Source organism: Tachyglossus aculeatus, chromosome 13 (assembly GCF_015852505.1).
Source record: "Tachyglossus aculeatus isolate mTacAcu1 chromosome 13, mTacAcu1.pri, whole genome shotgun sequence".
Lineage (NCBI taxonomy): Eukaryota > Metazoa > Chordata > Mammalia > Monotremata > Tachyglossidae > Tachyglossus > Tachyglossus aculeatus.
The window spans coordinates 4,178,636-4,199,573 of NC_052078.1; the positions used below are offsets into that span (position 1 = coordinate 4,178,636).

The following is a 20,938-nucleotide window of genomic DNA, read 5'->3' on the forward strand; positions in this document are numbered from 1 at the left end:
AAATGCGGATTGAGACTGTGAGCCCTTCATGAGACAGGGAGTGTGTCTAACCCGATTTGCTTGTGTCCACCCCAGCGCTTAATAGAGTGCCTGGCACATAGTAAGCACTTAACAAATACCATTATTATTATTATTATTAGAGAGGACAGCTATTTTCGTGTTCTCACATTACTCCTCAGGTCCAGGCATATTCACTGAGGGCAGATTTGAGGTTCTGCTAGGCAATGGGGCTTCTATTTGAGAGCTCTACACGGACGGTCTGGCAGGGAATATGTCTTTTATATTGCTGTTGTCCTCTTCCAAGTGTTTAGTACAGCACTGTGCACACAATAAGCGCTCAATAAACACAACTGACTGTGCTTTTCTCTCATCCCTCCTGCTCCAGCCCTCTCATTCCCGCCTTCCCCCGACCTTCCTGGAACTGCCTCCCCATTCGTGTCCACCAGATCACTGCCCTCCCCATCTTCAAAATCCTTCTGAGACCATATCTCCTCCAGGAGGGCTTCCCTGAGTGACGTCTAATTTCTCAACAGCCACCTAAAAAAACAATTATGGTATTTGTTAAGCACTTACTCTGTGTCAAACACCGTTCTAAGCCGTGGGGTAGATGCAAATAAATTAGGTTGGACACAGTCCCTGTTCTGCACGGGGTTCACAGTCTGCATTTCATCATAATCATCTCATCATCATAACAGTGGTATTTTAAGTGTTTACTACGTGCCTAGACTGTTCTAAGCGTTGGGGTAGATTTAAGATGATCAGGTTGGACACAGTCCCTGACCCATATGGGGCTCACGGTCTTCAGTAGGAGCGCTTAACAAATACCAACATTATTATTATTATTGTTGGACCAGAATGGCCCACGAGGAAATGAAGCTGTAGATTCTGCTTGAAGCTTACTACGTGTCTGCTGTGTGACCTTGACCAAGTCATTTCTCGAAGCCGCAGTTTCCTCCTCTGTACAATGGGGATAATGAGCAGGCCTTCCCAGACTGAGCCCCTTCCTTCCTCTCCCCCTCGTCCCCCTCTCCATCCCCCCCCATCTTACCTCCTTCCCTTCCCCACAGCACCTGTATATATGTATATCTGTTTGTACATACTTATTACTCTATTTATTTTACTTGTACATATCTATTCTATTTATTTTATTTTGTTAGTATGTTTGGTTTTGTTCTCTGTCTCCCCCTTTTAGACTGTGAGCCCACTGTTGGGTAGGGACCGTCTCTATATGTTGCCAATTTGTACTTCCCGAGCGCTTAGTACAGTGCTCTGCACACAGTAAGCGCTCAATAAATAACGATTGGTGATGATGAGAATGGGTATTTAATCTTCTTTTTATAGGTGAGGAAACTGAGGCATTGACAAGTGACTTATTCCTGATCATACAGGAGCCAAGTGGCAGAGGCAGAATTAGAACCCAGGGCCTCTCACTCCCAGGCCCGTGCTCTTTCCACTAGGCCACCCTGCTTCCTAAGACACCTGTTGCTCTTAGGGACATCTCTTTATACTCAGTCACTCCTTTTACTGTCATTTATTTAAGCGTGGGTCTCCTCTGCTAGGCCGAGGGCCGGGAATGTATCTCCCAACCCTTGTTCTCTCCCAAGCGTGAAGTACAGTGCTGCGAACACAGCAGGTGATCAATAAATGCTGTCGATTAATCACCCGATCCATTCACTTGGTGGACGCCTACAGAGTCGAGTCACCCAGAAAAGGCTGAAGGCCTGCACTGTACGGAGGCCTGAAGGAGGTGGAGACACTGCCTGATACTTACAATAATAATAATAATAATAATGGCATTTATTAAGCGCTTACCATGTGCAAAGCACTGTTCTAAGCGCTGGGGAGGTTACAAGGTGATCAGGTTGTCCCACGGGGGGGCTCACAGTCTTCGTCCCCATTTTCCAGCTGAGGTAACTGAGGCCCAGAGAAGTGAAGTGACTTGCCCAAAGTCACAGCTGACAAGTGGCAGAGCTGGGATTTGAACCCATGACCTCTGACTCCAAAGCCCGGGTTCTTTCCACCGAGCCATGCTGCTTCTCGTTGACTTGCGCAGCGTTAATCAATCAGCGGTATTTATTGAGTGCTTTTGGTGTGCAGAGCACCGTATTAATAGTGATGGCCTTTGTTCAGCGCTTACTATGTGCAAAGCACTGTTCTAAGCGCTGGGGGGGGGATACAAGGTGATCGGGTTGTCCCACAGGGGGCTCACAGTCTTCATCCCCATTTTACAGATGAGGTAACTGAGGCTCAGAGAAGTGAAGTGACTTGCCCAAGGTCACACAGCAGACATGTGGCGGAGCCGGGATTCGAACCCATGACCTCTGACTCCAAAGCCCGGGCTCTTTCCACTGAGCCACGCTGCTTCTTAAGCATTAAGTATTAATACTAATAATAATGGCATTTGTTAAGCGCTTACGATGTGCCAAGCACTGTTCTAAGCGCTGGGGGGGATACAAGGTCATCAGGTTTTTCCACGTGGGGCTCCCAGTCTTCATCCCCATTTTCAATCAATCAATCAATCAATTGTATTTATTGAGCACTTACTGTGTGCAGAGCACTGTGTTAAGTATTCCTAAGTATTAAGCGCTTGGGAGAGTACGATAGAACAGTAAACACAGACATTCCCTGCCCACAACGAGCCTACAGTCTAGATATATATTAATATAAATAAATACATGACAGATATGGACATAAATGTTGTGGGGCAGGGGAGGGGCGGCCGTCTAATAAAGGAGGGAATAAGTCGGGGCCATTGAGAAGAGGAGAGAGTGGGAGAAGAGGAAAGGGGAGCTTAGACAGGGAGGGCCTCTTGGAAGGATTTGGGCCTTCGGTAATCGCTGCGGGGAACTGCAGTACAGTGCTAAGCGCTTAGTACAGTGCTCTGCACATAGTAAGCGCTCAATAAATACGATTGATTGATTGATTGACTGGCAGGCAAACAGAGCCACGTTGGGCTTAGCCAGATGAGGAGGGAAAAGCGGCCTAGTGGATAGAACCCGGGCCTGAGAGTCAGAAGGACCTGGGTTCCAATCCTGACTCTGCCATTCCGTCGCTCGGTGACCGTGGGTAATTCGCTTCACTTCACCGTGCCTCAGTTCCTTCTTCTGTAAAACGGGGATGAAGAGTGGGAGCCCCGTGTGGGACTTGGACTGATGAGAAGCAGCGTGGCTCAGTGGAAAGAGCCGGGGCTTTGGAGTCAGAGGTCATGGATGGGTTCATATCCCGGCTCCGCCAATTGTCAGCTGTGTGACTTTGGGCAAGTCGCTTCACTTCTCTGGGCCTCAGTTCCCTCATCTGGAAAATGGGGATGAAGACTGTGGGACAACCTGATCAATCAATCAATCAATCATATTTATTGAGCACTTACTATGTGCAGAGCACTGTACTAAGCGCTTGGGAAGTACAAATTGGCAACATATAGAGACAGTCCCAACATTGGGCTCACGGTCTAAAAGGGGGAGACAGAGAAAAAAAAAACAACAAAAAAAACCATACTAACAAAATAAAATAAATAGAATAGATATGTACAAGTAAAATAAATAAATAAATAAATAGAGTAATAAATATGTACATACATATATACTCCATCAGGGAAGGCCTCTTGGAGGAGATGGGCCTTCAATAAGGCTTGAAGGTGGGGAGAGCGATTGTCCGTTGGATATTTTGGAGGGCATCCCAGGCCGGTAGCAGGACACAAGTGAGAGGTCAGCGGAGAAAAGCAACTTTGTGGGGTGGGAAGGGAAGTGGCGGGAGCCCCACCCTCCGTCCATCGGCCTCGGCAGCCCCCAGGCTGATCACAATTGGAGAACCTGATCACCTTGTGACGTCCCCAGCGCTTAGAATAGTGCTTTGCTCTCCATCCCCCCATCTTACCTCCTTCCCTTCCCCACAGCACCTGTATATATGTATATATGTTTGTACATATTTATTATTCTATTTATTTATTTTACTTGTACATATCTATTCTATTTATTTTATTTTGTTAGTATGTTTCGTTTTGTTTTCTGTCTCCCCCTTTTAGACTGTGAGCCCACTGTTGGGTAGGGACTGTCTCTATATGTTGCCAACTTGGACTTCCCAACTGCTTAGTACAGTGCTCTGCACACAGTAACTGCTCAATAAATACGATTGATTGATTGATAGTAAGTGCTTAATAAATGCCATTATTATTATTATTAAGTGCTTAATAAAGACCACTAAAAGAGGGCGGGGGGCATGGAATCAGAGATGGATGGGCTTCAGGTGTAGATGCAGACCCCCCCTCACTCCCCCGGTGCCCACCATTCCCTGCCCATCCAGGGCAGGAACACAGGGAAGAGCAACAGAAAAATGGGGATGAAATGAGAGGAAGAACCTTAAATTCTCAGGAGCCCAAGGAGGTCAATCAGTCAATCAATAAGTGGTATTTATTGAGCGCTTGCCGAGTGTGGAGCACTGTACTAGGTGCTTGGAAGAGAACAGACTGTGAGCCTGCTGTTGGGTAGGGGCCGTCTCTATATGTTGCCAACTTGTACTTCCCAAGCGCTTAGTACAGTGCTCTGCACACAGTAAGCGCTCAATAAATATGATTGATTGAATGAATGAATGAATGAACAGAGTTGATAGACATGTTCCTGGCCCACAGTGGGCTCACAGTCTAGAGGGGGAGACAGACATTGATATAAATAATAATAATAACAATAATGATGGCATTTGTTATGCGCTTACTATGTGCGAAGCACTGTTCTAAGCGCTGGGGGGAATACAAGGTGATCAGGTTGTCCCACGTGGGGCTCACAGTCTTCATCCCCATTTTACAGGCGAGATAACTGAGGCTCAGAGAAGTTAAGCGACTTGCCCAAGGTCACACAGCAGACAGCTGGCAGAGCCGGGATTAGAACCCATGACCTCTGACTCCCAAGCCCGGGCCGTTGCCGCTGAGCCACGGTGCGGGGCTGAGGGAGGGGTGAATAAATCAATCAACCAATCGATCGTATTTATTGAGCGCTTACTGTGTGCAGAGCACTGTACTAAGCGCTTGGGAAGTACAAGTTGGCAACATAAAGGGATAAAGGGAGCGAATCCAAGTGCAGGGTCTTTAATCTGCCAGGAGAATTTCCTCCAGACTGTAAGCTCGCTGTGGGCAGAGAATGTCCCCGTTTATTGTTGTATTGTACTCTCCCAAATGCTCAGTATAGTGCTCTGCGCACAGTCAGTACGATTGAATGATCTCCAAGCCTCATCGGGCCAATTCTGGATGGGTATAGGGGGCTGGCACCCCTCCGGATTCCTGAAATAGTGACAGGAAGGACCAGGTCGGTGGGTGAGGCCTCAGAGGCTCGTGTCTGGAAAATGGGGATTGAGGCCGTGAGCCCCCCGTGGGACAACCTGATCGCCTTGTATCCTCCCCAGCGCTTAGAACAGCGCTTGGCACATAGTGAGCGCTTAACAAATGCCATTATTATTATTATTATTATCCCAGGCCTAGTGACCCGGTCAGCCAGAAGGGAGGAGGGGGCAAAGAGGACCACCGAGTCCTGGGGCGGGGGCCAGGGTGACCGAATATCCCTGCCAGAGCCTCCTGAAGAAAGAAGGCCGTTGGTAGGGAGTCGGGCAGTGTGGCTCGGTGGAAAGAGCACAGGCTTTGGAGTCAGAGGTCATGGGTTCAAATCCAGCTTCTCCAATTGTCAGCTGTGTGACTTCGGGCAAGTCACTTCACTTCTCTGTGCCTCAGTTACCTCATCTGTAAAATGGGGATTAAAATTGTGAGCCCCCCGGGGGACAACCTGATCACCTTGTAACCTCCCCAGCGCTTAGAACAGTGCTTTGCACATAGTAAGCGCTTAATAAATGCTATTATTATTATTATTATTATTATTATGTCTGAACCTGGAGGCAGGCTTTTATTGGGCTCTGATCCCGGCTCCACCACTTGTCTGCTGTGTGGCCTTGGGCAAGTCGCTTAACTTCTCTGTGCCTCAGTGACCTTTTACACTGTGAGCCCACTGTTGGGTAGGGACTGTCTCTATATGTTGCCAATTTGTCCTTCCCAAGCGCTTAGTACAGTGCTTTGCACACAGGAAGCGCTCAATAAATATGATTGATGATGATGATGATGACCTCATCTGTAAAATGGGGATGAAGACTGTGAGCCCCAAGTGGGACAGGGACTGTGTCCAGCCCGATTTGCTTGTATCCACCCCAGCGCTTAGTACAGTGCCCAGCACATAGTAAGCACTTAAATGCTATAATTATTATTATTGGTTTTGAATCTGATCTTGAATGACAATTTGCTTCCCTGTTTTCCCCTAACTTATAATGGGCTTTTCTTCCAAACCTTATGCAGAAATCTGCTTTGCCATTTGGACCCAGATTTTCATCCCTTGGTCTAATTGGCCTTTTTCAAACGTCCCCATCTAAATCTGCCTAAATGCAGCCTTATTTTGCTGCTGCCATTTGAAATTTTTCTTTTGAATTCAATTGGCCTTTCCGAAATCCCCCTCCCACAATAATTTTCCTAAATTCACTAGGAATTCTGAAAAAATTCTGTTTTTATGTCTTCTTAAATTTTACGTTTTTCCACCCTTCTTTGGCGTTGGTATTTGCTGTTGGGACTGGTTTTAATTGACCCCAAAATTTATTCTTTAAAAAAAAAAAAACATTTCTTTTTCCTAGAGAGCGAGAAAGAGATAGAGGTATAGAATATTTATAATTCTATTTATTTTTATTAATGATGTGTACATATCAATAATTCTATTTATATTGATGCTACCCATGCCTGTTTACTTGTTTTGAGGTCTGTTTCCCCCCTTCTAGACTGAGCCCTTTATTGGGCAGGGATTGTCTGTATTTGTTGCTGAACTGTACTTTCCGAGTGCTTAGTACGGTGCCCTGCACATAGTAAGCGCTCAATAATTACGATTGAATGACTGAGTATTAAAGGCCCAAGCAAAATAAAATGCTTTCTAAATTGAGGATCTCTGACTTCCTGGGAGTGAGTCACTACCCGGAGAAACTGTGTCAATCCCGGCACCTTTCACCATGTTGATTTCGTAATTCCCATTTTGGTTTTTGTTTAAGATTGTTTCAGATTCATTTCTAATTTGGTTTCATTGAAGAACTCTTTTTCTCTGCCCGTTCCACCCACCTTTTTTTTTTTTAATGTTATTTTATTCAATCGTATTTATTGAGTGCTGTGTGCAGAGCACTGTACCGAGCACGTGGTAGAGTACACTACAACAATAAACACATTCCCTGCCCGCAGCGTAAAGTGCTTACTATGTGTCAAATGCTGGTGTAAGTGCTGGGGTAGATACAACTGAATTAATCAATTGTATTTATTGAGCGCTTACTGTGTGCAGAGCACTGTACTAAGCGCTTGGGAAGTCCAAGTTGGCAACATATAGAGACAGTCCCTACCCAACGGTGGGCTCACAGTCTAAAAGGGGGAGACAGAGAACAAAACCAAACATACTAACACAATAAAATAAATAGAATAGATATGTACAAGTAAAATAAATAAATAGAGTAATAGGTTGTTAGGTTGGACACAGTCCCTGTCCTGCATGGGACTGACAGTCCAAGTAGGAGAGAGAACAGGACAACTGAGGCCCAGAGAAATGAAGTGACTTTTTTGTAATAATAGCGTTTATTAAGCACTTACTATGTGCCAAGCACTGTTCTCAGTACTGGGGAGGATACAAGGTGATCACGTTGTCCCACGTGGGGCTCACAGTCTTCATTCTCATTTTTCAGATGAGGTAACTGAGGCCCAGAGAAGTGAAGTGGCTTGCCCAAGGTCACACAGCAGACGAGTGATGGAGCCGGGATTAGAATCCATGACTTTCTGACTCCCGGGCTCGGGCTCTCTGCAGTTCACCATGCTGCTTCTCGTATCCGTCGTGGCTCCCGGAGGATTTTTCCATCCTGGGCCCTGCTCCGGGTAGCCTCGGGGTAATAATAATAATAATAGCATTTATTAAGCGCTTACTATGTGCAAAGCACCGTTCTAAGCACTGGGGAGGTTACATGGTGATCAGGTTGTCCCCCGGGGGGCTCACAGTTTTAATCCCCATTTTACAGATGAGGGAACTGAGGCACAGAGAAGTGAAGTGACTTGCCCAAAGTCACACAGCTGACAATTGGTGGAGCTGGGATTTGAACCCACGAACGCTTGACTCCAAAGCCCAGGCTCTTTCCCACTGAGCCACACTGCCCGACTCCCTACCAACGGCCTTCTTTCTTCAGGAGGCTCTGGCAGGGATATTCGGTCACCCTGGCCCCCGCCCCAGGACTCGGTGGTCCTCTTTGCCCCCTCCTCCCTTCTGGCTGACCGGGTCACTAGACCTGGGATAATAATAATAATAATAATGGCATTTGTTAAGCGCTTACTATGTGCCAAGCACTGTTCTGAGCGCTGGGGAGGATACAAGGCGATCAGGTTGTCCCACGTGGGGCTCACAGTCTTAATCCCCATTTTCCAGATGAGGTCACTGAGGCCCAGAGAAGCGAAGTGACTTGCCCAAAGTCACACAGCTGACAAGTGGCTAGAGCTGGGATTCGAACCCATGACCTCCGACTCCCAAGCCCGGGCTCTTTCCACTGAGCCATGGGACTCCCCCGGCTTCTGGGGCCTGACGGGGGCAGGGGGAGAACTAGTGGGATTGTGGCAGTAGGGTAAGGAGGAGAAAGGAAGGGCAGAGGGCAGGCGGGGGGAGAAACGCTCCTGACCCCCCTGCACTCGACTTGCCTTACCGCGCCTCCTTTTCCTCCTCCTCCTGCTCCCCAGAGCAGGCAGCCTGGCCTAGTGGGTACAGCCCAGGCCGCGGAGTCAGACGGACCTGGGTTCTAATCCCGGCTCCATCACGCGTCTGCTGTGTGACCTTGGGCAAGTCACTTCACTCCTGGGCCTCAGTTACCTCATCTGTAAAAAAAAAAAAAAAAGGGATTGAGTTGGAGCCCCACGTGGGGCAGGGACTGTGTCCAACCTGATTAATAAGTATCTACACTTGTGCTTAGTATAGTGCCTGGCTTATAGTAAGTGCTTAACAAATGCCATTATTATTATTATTATTATTACTGCTGGCTGCTCCCTGGAACACCAGGGCTGGCCTTCCCTCAGTGTGGGACTTAGTGAAGAGGGAGCAGGGGACAGGTGGGGAAACTGAGGCCCAACGGGGGAAGGGATGAGACTGGAGCCACCCTATTACACTGCCTTGCCTCTCTGATGGCACCTCTCACCCCCATGAGGCTTCCCCATGAGGGTACAGTTGGGGAGACTTTTCTGGGCAGGGATCTCCTCCCTGAGCCCAACTTGGGGTGCCTTCCCAATGCCCCCACCCCGCCGTGCTCCGGCTGCCCTGGCCCGGCCCTTGGAGGGCACCGGGTGGTTCATTAGCGGCCCCCCCCAACTCTCCCTTCTGTCCAAAGCGAAGCCCCCGCCGTTCTTCCTCCGCACCCTCCGGCAGCACCGCCACAATCCCCTCTTTGTCAGCTGCGGCCTGTCTCCATGGTGACGGTGGCCGAGTCCCCGGCCCCTGGGCCCGGCCTCCTCTCCAAGGGAGCCCCGGTGGGCGGGCGGGCGGGGAGGGCCGTGCCAGCGGGGACCGGACTGGCCGCAGAGGGCATCTCGCCTCCCCCAGGGCCGTGGGCTCGGAAGAGGGTGCGGTGAGACCCCGTTCCGGACCCGGCATCTTGGCCACGGGGGCATGGGGAAGAGGAGATGGGCAGCCGCTCGCCGCCGCTAACGACCCCCCTTCCCGCTAGAGAAGCGGCGTGGCTTAGTGAATGGAACTCGGGCCTGGGCGTCAGAAGGACCTGGGTTCTAATCCCGGCTCCATCACGCGTCTGCTGTGTGGCGTTGGGCAAGTCACTTCGCTCCTCTGGCCCTCAGTTACCTCATCTGTAAAAGAAAAAAAAAATAGGGATTGAGTGGGAGCCCCACGTGGGGCAGGGACTGTGTCCAACCTGATTAACTTGTATCTACCCCAGCGCTTAGTGCTCGGCACAGAGTAAGCGCTTAACAAGTACCGTTATTATTATCAGGCCCACGATTGTGTGCATGGAGGAGGGGTCTCAGGGATCAGTGGGCACTTCCCCCTCCATCTTCTTTACTCCTCCTCTTTCCCCTTCCCATAATAGACCAGGAACAGAGATGTCTGGGGGGAGCGGAAAGAGAGAGACCCCCTCGGACGCCAGCGTCAACACTGAAGGCGGGGATCTCATCCCTGGCCTTCCCTTTTTCTCCGGGGACTGGAGCTGTTCAGTTTTGCTTTTCTTCTGCAGGGGCTGGAAGAGGATGGGGTGAGGGGAGGGGGTGACCACAGTGCAGAAACTGCATAGGACCCACGCCCCGAGTGTCTCTGCCCCGGTCCATCTTTCCAGGAGAGGGGCCAACGGGCTGGGAAAGGACCGAAGCGGGCAGGAGGGAAAGTGAGGGGCCCGGGGAGTGCAGGGTTCGTTGGGTTCTCCGTCAATTCCTCTAGCTCCTTCCCCCACGGGTCAGCTGAGGCTCTGGCCCCTTCTGACCTCCCCCCGGGCATGGTCGCCCCGCCACCCGTCCAGCCCTCTGTGGCCGCCTCGCACCCAAGCCATGGTGACGACGCGCCCCGCTCCCTTCTTGCAGGCCGCCCGACACCAAGAGCTGCCGTTTGACCCCAGTCGCGGGGCGGGGGAAGAGTCCGAGGTCATGAATCAGGAACCTTCCAAGGCTCCCGGCAGCTGCCCAGGTCAGTGGGGGCAGGGGCGGAGGTGGGGCCGCACCGGGGACTTCTTTCAATGGGGGCCGAAGCCCGGCCGCTCGGATGTCCAGCGGTCCCGGCCACGTGGCTTCCGCTGGAAAGTAGCCCCGAGATCCCTAAAAGGAAGCCAGGCAGCGGGGCCTGAAGGAAAGGAGACAACGGGTCCGACCCCAAGCCCGGGCCTTTCCCCCACCCCGGTTCCCAGCGGGAGGGGAGGCCCCGGGGTCTCCCCAGGGCCGGTTGCGAGGGTCGCTCCAGGCCCCGGGGGAGCCGTCAGAGGGACCCCATCTTCCCCTCCGCTAGATCCGATGCGGCGGCGCGTGACCCCCGCCTCCGATCTCTCCTTCCGCCCCCCAGCAGGAGCCGGGCCCGTGAGCGCCAAGCGGGAGAAGCAGGCGGAGCGGTTCCCCGAGCCGCGCCAGATGCCGCCCGAGAAGGACAAGGAGAACATCTTCCAGCGGGCCGAGAGGCGGGCCGGCCCCAACCCCCCGGGGGGCGAGCCGGAGCGGGACGGGGGCCGGCGGGCGTGGGCGGCCCCTTCGCCCGCCCCCCTGGGCCCGCAGCTGCCCGTGGCGGCGGGCCACTTCGTGTGCCCCGAGTGCGGGAAGCGCTTCAGCTGGTGGTCGTCGCTGAACATCCACAGGCGGACCCACACCGGCGAGAAGCCGTACGGGTGCGCCAAGTGCGGCAAGAGCTTCAGCCAGAAGCCCAACCTGGTGCGGCACCAGCGCCATCACACGGGCGAGCGGCCCTTCCGCTGCGCCGAGTGCGAGCGGCGCTTCAGCCAGAAGCAGCACCTGCTCAAGCACCAGAAGACCCACGCCCGCCAGAAGCCGCACCCGTGCCCCGACTGCCAGAGGAGCTTCCGCCACCCGGCCACCCTCCGGGCCCACCGACGGGCCCACGCCCGGGAGCGCCCGCCGGCCCGGCCCGACGGCGGCGGGAAGCCGCTCGAGGACGGGCGGGCGCGCGGGGCCCCCGGCCCCCGGGACCGGCTGCCGGGCGCCGCCCGGGGGGGAGCGCGGCAGCTGGCGGCCCGGCCCCGGCCCGCCGCGCCAGTTCATCTGCAGCGAGTGCGGCAAGAGCTTCACCTGGTGGTCGTCCCTCAGCATCCACCGGCGCATCCACACGGGCGAGCGGCCCTACCCCTGCCCCGAGTGCGGGCGGCGCTTCAGCCAGAAGCCCAACCTGACCCGCCACCTGCGCAACCACACGGGCGAGCGGCCCCACGCCTGCGCCGACTGCGGCCGGGGCTTCCGCCAGAAGCAGCACCTGCTGAAGCACCAGCGCGTCCACCGCGGCGAGGGGCCCCGCGCCCGCCCCCGCTGCGGGCAGAGCTGCCCCGGCGTCGCGGCGCTGCGGGCCCGCCGGCCGGACCGCGAGCGGCTCCCCGGCGCGGCCGAGCCGTGGGGCGGCCCGGTGCCCAGGCCGGCCCCGCCGGAGGGCGGGGGGCGGGTGCCCGTCTCCCTGGGGTGGGGACCGGGCCCGGCGTGGCCGTCGGAGCTCGGGGTGTGCCCGCGGGCCATCTGGGCCGAGCCCCCGGCGCCGCGGCCGGGCCGCCGGCCCCCCCAGGCCTCCCCCGGAGACGCGGGGCCGCCGGAGCGGGGCCCCCGGCCGGCCGCCCGGCCCGGGGAGCGGCCCCCGACAGCGGCCGAGCGCCAGTTCATCTGCAGCGAGTGCGGCAAGAGCTTCTCCTGGTGGTCGGCGCTCACCATCCACCGGCGCATCCACACGGGCGAGCGGCCCTACCCCTGCCCCGACTGCGGGCGCTGCTTCAGCCAGAAGCCCAACCTGACCCGCCACCTGCGCAACCACACGGGCGAGCGGCCCTACCCGTGCCCCGACTGCGGCAGGGGCTTCAGCCAGAAGCAGCACCTGCTCAAACATCAGCGTGTCCACGGGGCCGGGGGCCGGCCCGCCGCCCCCCCCGTTCGCCGTGAAGAGGGAAGGGCCGTAGGGACTCGCGGCGGGAGGGCTGGGGGGCGGCGAGGCTACCCCGGGGCCGCCGTGAGCCGGGGGGAGCGCTGAGGGAGCCCGAGCCGGCCCGAGAGGAGGGCGGCGGTCCGGATGTTTCCTTCCCCGAGCCGAGTCCGGAGTCCCGTCGGAGGGGAGAGTCCGTTCCTGGACTGTGGGGATGGGACGGTCCCGGGCCGGGTCCCCGTCACTGACGGGAACCGTTTCCCTCCCCCTTCCCGGGTCACCTGATCTGGATGGCTTCCCGCCAGGCGTTCCAGCACGTGGCCGACCCAACAGAGTCCGCTCTCCCGACTGGCGGTCTGCGGTCAGATTTCAGCGCGGAAAGGCCTGCGGGTCGGCTCCCGTCCGCCCCGCCGACCCCCAACGGTGGCAGCGCCTTCGGGCCCTGCAATCCAGCGCGGGCCGGCGGAGAGGCGCCTGGGGAGGGACGGGTTCTGATGCCAGCTCGGCAGGGCCGGGGGGGTGGGAGCTGAGTCGGGTGACTGGGGCGGGAGACCGAGGGTGAAGCCTGGACTCGTAACCCACCTCATTTTGGATGAGGTTGAGGATGAGGTGCCTCGTTTCCCCCGTTCCCTAAGCTCCCGGGTCCACCAAGGCTCGGTTTGCTTTCCTCCAACCAGCAGGGAAGGGAAAAGGATAAGGATCTCTGGGAGTTTCTCAAAAAGAACAAACAAAAAACCCCCCTGGCTTCTACACGCACCTTCTCCCATCCGGCCTTCACTCGCTTAACGCTGGTCCCAAGCCCGGGAAACTTGGTTTCCACGCTGGGGTCAGAGCCAGAACCATCCCCTTTCCACCCGTCCTGGTCTATCCCTGCCCCTTGGGGGTCCCAGTCACATCGCTAAGAACTGGGGATGGGTGGGTGGGGAGTCAGGGCGAGAGCAGAGGTGGCTGCACAAGGTGGGAAATTCATCCCCGACCGCACGGAGATGGGCTCCGAGCCGCCAGTCGTGACCCGGCAAAGAGCGCGGAGTCAGCGGGGGCGTCTTAATCACAGGCCCCTCGAGCGGCAGCGGGAAAAGAGGCCCAATGTGCACTGAGCATTATGGGGAAGGGGAGAGGAAAAGACCGGGATCCGTCCCTATAGAAAACCATCCACGCCTGGAACACTGTGTGAAGTTTTGTGCTCTCCCAAGCGCTTAGTCCCAGTGCCCAGTACACGGTAAGCGCTCAATAAATACCATTGATTGACTGAAGTTTTAGTTCTCGCATCTCGAGCGGGCCACAACAGCGAGCCGACGGGCAAGCGGCAGGATTCAGGGGACTCCTGGGATGCTGCTGGACCGACTGGGAGGATGAGGATGAAGAGGGTCTGCAGCTCAAATTAATAAAACTGTGCAGGGTGGCCGTGGGGTGCTGCTCCCCCAAATCTCCCAAGCCCCTGGAGGGTGGGGTTAGGGGTCAAGGGGAGCACCCGGTGAAGCCTGAAGGTTGGGGGGTGACAGAAAAAGAAACACGTTTTCACACGGCGGGTGGTAAACACTAGATTTGGGTGGGGGCAGGGACACGTAAGGAAACACATTTTCACACAGTGAGTGGTAAACACAAGATTTTTTACATTACATTTGGTAGAAGCAGCGTGGCTCAGTGGAAAGAGCACGGGCTTTGGAGTCAGAGGTCATGGGTTCAAATCCCACTCCGCCACTTACTGGCTGTGTGACTCTGGGCAAGTCATTTAACTTCTCTGGGCCTCAGTTCCCTCATCTGTAAAATGGGGATTAAGAGTGTGAGCCCCACGTGGGACAACCTGATCACCCTGTATCCCCCCAGTGCTTAGAACAGTGCTGTGCACATAGTAAGCGCTTAACAAATACCATCATTATTATTATTTGGGAGTTGGGAAGACACAAAGTGTCAGATGGCAAAAGTGGGGCCAGTAAGGCGTCATCGGGGACGGCCGGGGGTGGTTACCATTCGGGTGGACGTCGCTCGGCCCTTCGGGCATCCCGTTGCCGTGGTCGGAGATGGGATGGATCATCTGAAGGTGACGCTGGGATGGCAACACCCGTGGTCTCTGGTCCTTCGGAAGCTTGGGCGTTTGTGCCTGGCGACTTTCCCCTTGCTTTTACCGAGGCCGGTGTCGGAGGTCAGGTCGGGCCCGGAGTCCCGCGGGGCTGAGGAGCTGACAAGTGATGTGTGAGAAGGGGGCGGTGGGGAGGGTCTCCCCGGGGCCAGGAAACCCCTGAGCAGCAGAATCCACCCCTTTCTCCTACTGAACCCCACTCTGCATCCAGCCTGCTCCTCCTCCCTCCCTGGCTATCACACTACCACCTTGGACACCTTAGTGGGGTGAAGATAAAAAATTAGCACACCCAGGTTGAGAAGGCACATTTACAACTCCCAAGCACACTACGAGGTGGACGCCAGAATGGGAGAAGTTCGTCATCAAGCCCCACTGCTCTTGTAGGGGCTAAAAGAGGCGGTGGCGGGGGTGTGAGCCAGCCTCCGTGCCCCAGGTCAGGGGCTTCGGATAGCAGAATCCTCTGGCGGGCCGAAGGTTTTCTCCCCACACGACCCCCCTTCCCCGCTCCCGAGGGTGTGGAAGGAGAGGGTCCCAGGGGCCTGTGGCAACATGGGGACTGCCCAAGAATGGTTTCCTCCTCATCCTGAGGAGAAAAGGCGCTCAGCGAGCAGGGGAGAGAAGGGTCGTGGTTTCCCCTCTCTCGGACCCCACCGAGTCCTCAGTTCCGGACAGAGGGAGGATCGGTGTGGGCCGGAGATGTGGGGGGTGTCGCCGAGCACAGACAACCCGGGATCCCGTCGCAGCTTCCAAACGGCCCGGGCCGGTTCCCCCGACCTCTGACCTGTTCCTCTCGGCTGCTCTCCGTCCTGCTCCGATTCCTGGCGGCTGTTGACATTCCCTCCCGGGCTCGCTTCCCTCTGGTATCGCAGCCGGGGTGGAAAGCCGCACTGGGGAGGGGTGTCTCGGTCGGATGGGTGGCCTTGCAGGGCTGGGGCAGAAATGCAGAGTAGAAACGCCCATTCTGAGACGGGGGTCTCTGCCACAGGACGCTTCTCCCGCCGGGCCCTCTGACCCCTTCTCTGCACTCTGAAGTGGAAAGTCCAAAAGGTTTCTCTCCTCCAAAATCCAGAGACAAAGGGCAGTTTAAAAAACCTTTTGGAGGCTCTCCGTTGTCTCCGGAAGGTCAGTCCCAGCGAGGCGAGTGTCCCCGGCGGGACCGGCCGGTTGGACCTCTGGGATTCGGGAAGCAGCACCGATAGCGGGCGGCTGCCCGGGGCGATCGCATCCAGATTGCTCTGCCCGGTCTCCGTGCCCTTTGACCTCCTCTCCCACCGCCGCTCTGTGGGCCTGCTGGTGTCACTCCAGGTTGGCCTTCTTGATGAAGTGCTGCCCGCAGTGGGCACAGGGCCGCTCGCCCGGGTGCGCCGGGATATGGGCCGCCAGTTTCGACTTGCGGCTGAGGCGCTTCCCTCACTCGGGGCAGGGGAAGGGCCGGCCGCCGACGTGCTCCCGCCGGCGGCCAAAGCGCCTGTCGCACACGGTGCAGGGGAGCAACCTCGGCTTCGGGGAGTCGCCGGGGGGGCGAGGGCGGGAGCGGATCTGCTATCCCGGTGGGGTCCTCAAACACGGTGCCGCCTTTGGATCCCGGCCGGGCGTCTGGCAGGGAGAGAGGGGGGTTCAGTGTCAAGGCGACGGGGGGGTCCATGGGCATCCCGAGCCCCACCACGGCGACCTGACCCCTGCGATGGGCGGCCCCTTAAAGGACCCAGCGGGCGTTTTGGTGGCACTTGCTCAGCGATGGTCCTTCGGCCGCTTGGGTTCCGCTGGGAATGGCAGCCTGCGCAGTCAGACGATGTAGGGGCCGCCTTCTCCACGAACAGCGCCCGGCTGACGGGCCGGGTGGCCACCCTCTGCTGCCTGACCCACTTGGCCACATCGATGGTGTAGAGGGGGGACACCCGCTTGGTTTCCGACGCCCCCCGCTCGAACGTGCTGAGGATCCGCTCCCTTTCATTCTAGATCCTGTCGATCGTCAACCGCACCACGTTGAACTGGCGGCCCTCGGCCGACTTCTTCTTGCCCCTCTCGACCTCCCGGATGACCCGCACCTTGTCCTCCATACTCAGGTTCTTCCGCTCGGTGCTGACATCATCATCATCATCATCAATCGTATTTATTGAGCGCTTACTATGTGCAGAGCACTGTACTAAGCGCTTGGGAAGTACAAATTGGCAACATATAGAGACAGTCCCTACCCAACAGTGGGCTCACAGTCTAAAAGGGGGAGACGTCGGAAGCCACGGTGGAGGCCCCGGCGGGGCGGGTGATCTGATTAGTACAGTGCTCAAGCGCTTAGTACAGTGCTCTGCACACAGTAAGCGCTCAATAAATACGATTGATGATGATGGTCTGGCCAGCCTGTGAAAGGGAGGGAAAGGATTAGCCCCCCATGCTCGCCTCGGGGACACCTGGCCCCAAGAAAAGCCCCCAAATAGCCCTCTCCTCAATAATAATAATAATTGTGGTATTTAAAGAAGTAGCGTGGCTCAGTGGAAAGAGCCCGGGCTTTGGAGTCAGAGGTCATGGGTTCATATCATCATCAATCGTATTTATTGAGCGCTTACTATGTGCAGAACACTGTACTAAGCGGTTCATATCCCAGCTCCGCCACTTGTCAGTTGTGTGACTTCGGGCAAGTCACTTCACTTCTTTGTGCCTCAGTTCCCTCATCTGTAAAATGGGGATGAAGCCTGTGAGCCCCATGTGGGAATAAAACAAAATATTTTATTTTGTTAGTATGTTTGGTTTTGTTCTCTGTCTCCCCCTTCTAGACTGTGAGCACACTGTTGGGTAGGGACTGTCTCTATATGTTGCCAACTTGTACTTCCCAAGCGCTTAGTACAGTGCTCTGCACACAGTAAGTGCTCAATAAATACGATTGATGATGATGATGATGTGGGACAACCTCATCACCTTGTAACCTCCCCAGTGCTTAGAACAGTGCTTTGCACTTAGTAAGCGCTTAATAAATGCCATCATTATTATTATTATTATTATTGTAAAGCACCTTCTATGTACCAAGCCCTGGGATTGATTATAATAATAACAATGATGGCATCTACTAAGCGCTTACTATGTGCAAAGCACTGCTGGGGAGGTTACAAGATGATCAGGTTGTCCCACGGCGAGCTCACAGTCTTCATCCCCATTTTACAGATGAGGTAACTGACGCACAGAGAAGTTAAGTGACTTCCCCAAAGTCACACAGCTGACAACTGGCAGAGCCGGGATTTGAACCCATAACCTCTGACTCCAAAGCCCGTGCTCTTTCCACTGAGCCACGCTGCTTCTCTCAAAGATTAAAGGTAATCTGGTTAGACACAGTCCCTGTTCCACACAGGGGTCACAATGTCCGTAAGAAGGAGAACAGGCGTTGGATCCCCACTTTACAGATGAGGAAACTGAGGCACTCAATGCCCCCTCCTGGCTCCCTGGGCTTTTCCCGCCCAATCCTGGTCCGGCAGCCACGATCAGACTTCACTACTTCACTTTACTTCTCTGTGCCTCAGTTACCCCATCTGTAAAATGGGCATTAAGACTGTGAACCCCACGTGGGACATGTATCCAACCGGAGAAGCAGCGTGGCTCAGTGGAAAGAACCCAGGCTTTGGAGTCAGAAGTCGTGGGTTCAAATCCCGGCTCCGCCAATTGTCAGCTGTGTGACTTTGGGCAAGTCACTTTACATCTCTGGGCCTCAGTTACCTCATCTGTAAAATGGGGATTAAGACTGTGAGCCCCCCGTGGGACAACCTGATCGCCTTGTAACCTCTCCGGCGCTTAGAACAGTGCTTTGCACATAGGAAGCGCTTAATACATGCCATCATTATTATAATAGCTTGTCTGTACTCCAGTGCTCAGAAAGGTGCCTGGCACATAGTAAGCGCTTAAAAAATATCATTAAGAACAGATACTTACGGGAAATTGACCCAAAACGGGGGAGGCTCTAAATCTGGAACCACTTCTGCTCTCCCTAGGAGTCTATCACTAAAATCACTGATTTTAGACTGTGAGCCCACTGTTGGGTAGGGACTGTCTCTAGATGTTGCCAATTTGTACTTCCCAAGCGCTTAGTACAGTGCTCTGCACACAGTAAGCGCTCAATAAATACGATTGCGGATGATGATGATGCAGATGGGGCCGAGGGTTGATGGGCAAGGGGAGGGGCAACAAGGGGTAAAAGGGGAAATTCCAGGGGGCTCCTAATTAATAATGATAATAATTATCATTATTATAATTGCTGGAGTAGACACCAGTTTACTCATTCATTCAGATTTATTGAGCACTGGGTGCAGAGCACTGTACTAAGCGCTTGGAAAGTACAATTCAGCATTACTATATGCAGAGCACCGTGCTAAACGCTTGGAAAGTACGATTCAGCAATTGCTGTGTGCAGAGCACTGTGCTAAGCGCTTGGAAAGTACCATTCAGCAATAACTGCGTGCAGAGCACTGTGCTATGCACTTGGAAAGTACGATTCAGCAATTACTGCATGCGGAGCACTGTGCTAAGCGCTTGGAAAGTACAATTCAGCGATTACTGCGTGCAGCGAAGCGCTTGGAAAGTACAATTCAGCGACTACTGCATGCAGAACACTGTGCTAAGCGCTTGGAAAGTACAATTCAGCGACTACTGCATGCAGAACACTGTGCTAAGCGCTTGCAAAGTGCAATTCAGCGACTACTTCATGCAGAACACTGTGCTAAGCGCTTGCAAAGTGCAATTCAGCAACTACTGCATGCAGAACACTGTGCTAAGCGCTTGGAGAGTAAATTCGGCAATTGTTGTGTGCAGAGAACTGTGGTAAGCGCTTGGAAGCAGCGCGGCTCAGTGGAAAGAGCCCGGGCTTGGGAGTCGGAGGTCGTGGGTTCTAATCCTGCCTCCGCCACTTGTCAGCTGTGTGACTTTGGGCAAATCACTGGGCCTCAGTTCCCTCATCTGTAAAATGGGGATTAAGACTGTGAGCCCCACGTGGGACAACCTGATTACCTTGTATCTCCCCCCGTGTTTAGAACAGTGCTTGGCACATAGTAAGCGCTTAACAAGTGCTATCATTTAGGGAAGAAGCGTGGCTCAGCGGAAAGAGCCCGGGCTTGGGCGTCAGAGGTCATGGGTTCTAATCCCGGCTCCGCCCCTTGTCTGCTGTATGACTGTGGGCAAGTCACTTGACTTCTCTGTGCCTCAGTTCCCTCATCTGTAAAATGGGGATGAAGACTGTGAGCCCCACAAGGAACAACCTAATTACCTTGTATGTACCCCAGCGCTTAGAACAGTGCTTGGCGCATAGTAAACGCCTAACAAATGCCATCGTTATTATTATTACTGGAAAGCACAAGTCATTTGATCAGATAGAGAAGCAGCGTGGCTCAGTGGAAAGAGCCAGGGCTTTGGAGTCAGAGGTCACGAGTTCAAATCCTGACTCTGCCAGTTGTCAGCTGTGTGACTTTGGGCAAGTCACTCAATGTCTCTGTGCCTCAGTTACCTCATCTGTAAAATGGGGATTAAGACGGTGAGTCCCCCATGGGACAACCTGATCACCTTGTATCCCCCCGCCCAGCGCTTAGAACAGCGCTTTGCACATAGTAAGCGCTTAATAAATGCCATTATTATTATTATTAGATGGGACACGGCGCCTGTCCCCCAAGGGGCTCAGGGCCTAAGGGGGAGGGGCGAACAGGTCGTGACTCAGTGGAAGGAGCCCGGGCTTTGGAGTCAGAGGTCATGGGTTCAAATCCCGGTTCCGCCAATTGTCAGCTGTGTGACTTTGGGCAAGTCACCTAACTTCTCTATGCCTCAGTTCCCTCATCTGTAAAATGGGGATGAAGACTGTGAGCCCCCCGGGGGACAACCTGATCACCTTGTAACCTTCCCAGCGCTTAGAACAGTGCTTTGCACGTAGTAAGCGCTTAATAAATGCCATCATTATTATTATTATTAACTTCTCTGAGCCTCGGTTCCCTCATCTGTAAAATGGGGATGAAGACTGTGAGCCCCCCATGGGACAACCTGATCACCTTGTAATCTTCCCAGCGCTTAAAACAGTGCTTTGCACGTATAAAGCCCTTAATAAATGCCATTATTATTATTATTATTAACTTCTCTGAGCCTCAGTTCCCTCATCTGTAAAATGGGGATGAAGACTGTGATCCCCCCATGGGACAACCTGATCACCTTGTAACCTTCCCAGCGCTTAGAACAGTGCTTTGCATGTAGTAAGCGCTTA

General features: G+C 54.5%; 2 protein-coding genes and 1 long non-coding RNA gene across 3 annotated transcripts; 1 reads left to right on the forward strand and 2 right to left on the reverse strand.

Moving 5' to 3' along the window:
* Positions 1 to 10,450: 10,450 nt before the first annotated feature.
* On the forward strand, positions 10,451 to 13,891 carry ZNF775 (zinc finger protein 775). The gene is given in 4 exon segments (XM_038755578.1): positions 10,451 to 10,706; positions 11,076 to 11,742; positions 11,744 to 12,179; positions 12,255 to 13,891. Coding segments are annotated over 4 exon segments (1,731 nt in total). The 5' UTR covers positions 10,451 to 10,570; the 3' UTR covers positions 12,747 to 13,891.
* On the reverse strand, positions 13,290 to 14,381 carry LOC119936152. Its single transcript, XR_005453649.1, has 3 exons — positions 14,345 to 14,381; positions 13,877 to 13,982; positions 13,290 to 13,351 (listed from the first exon to the last, which is right to left on the reverse strand). It is a non-coding gene; the product is annotated as an uncharacterized LOC119936152 (long non-coding RNA).
* On the reverse strand, positions 14,375 to 16,778 carry LOC119936089 (translation initiation factor IF-2-like). The gene is made up of 6 exons (XM_038755469.1): positions 16,701 to 16,778; positions 16,396 to 16,619; positions 15,811 to 16,257; positions 15,370 to 15,646; positions 14,607 to 14,817; positions 14,375 to 14,399 (listed from the first exon to the last, which is right to left on the reverse strand). The coding sequence occupies exons 1-5, from the start codon at positions 16,776 to 16,778 to the stop codon at positions 14,761 to 14,763; spliced, it is 1,083 nt and encodes a 360-aa protein (XP_038611397.1). The 3' UTR covers positions 14,375 to 14,399; positions 14,607 to 14,760.
* Between the last annotated feature and the right edge of the window lie 4,160 nt (positions 16,779 to 20,938).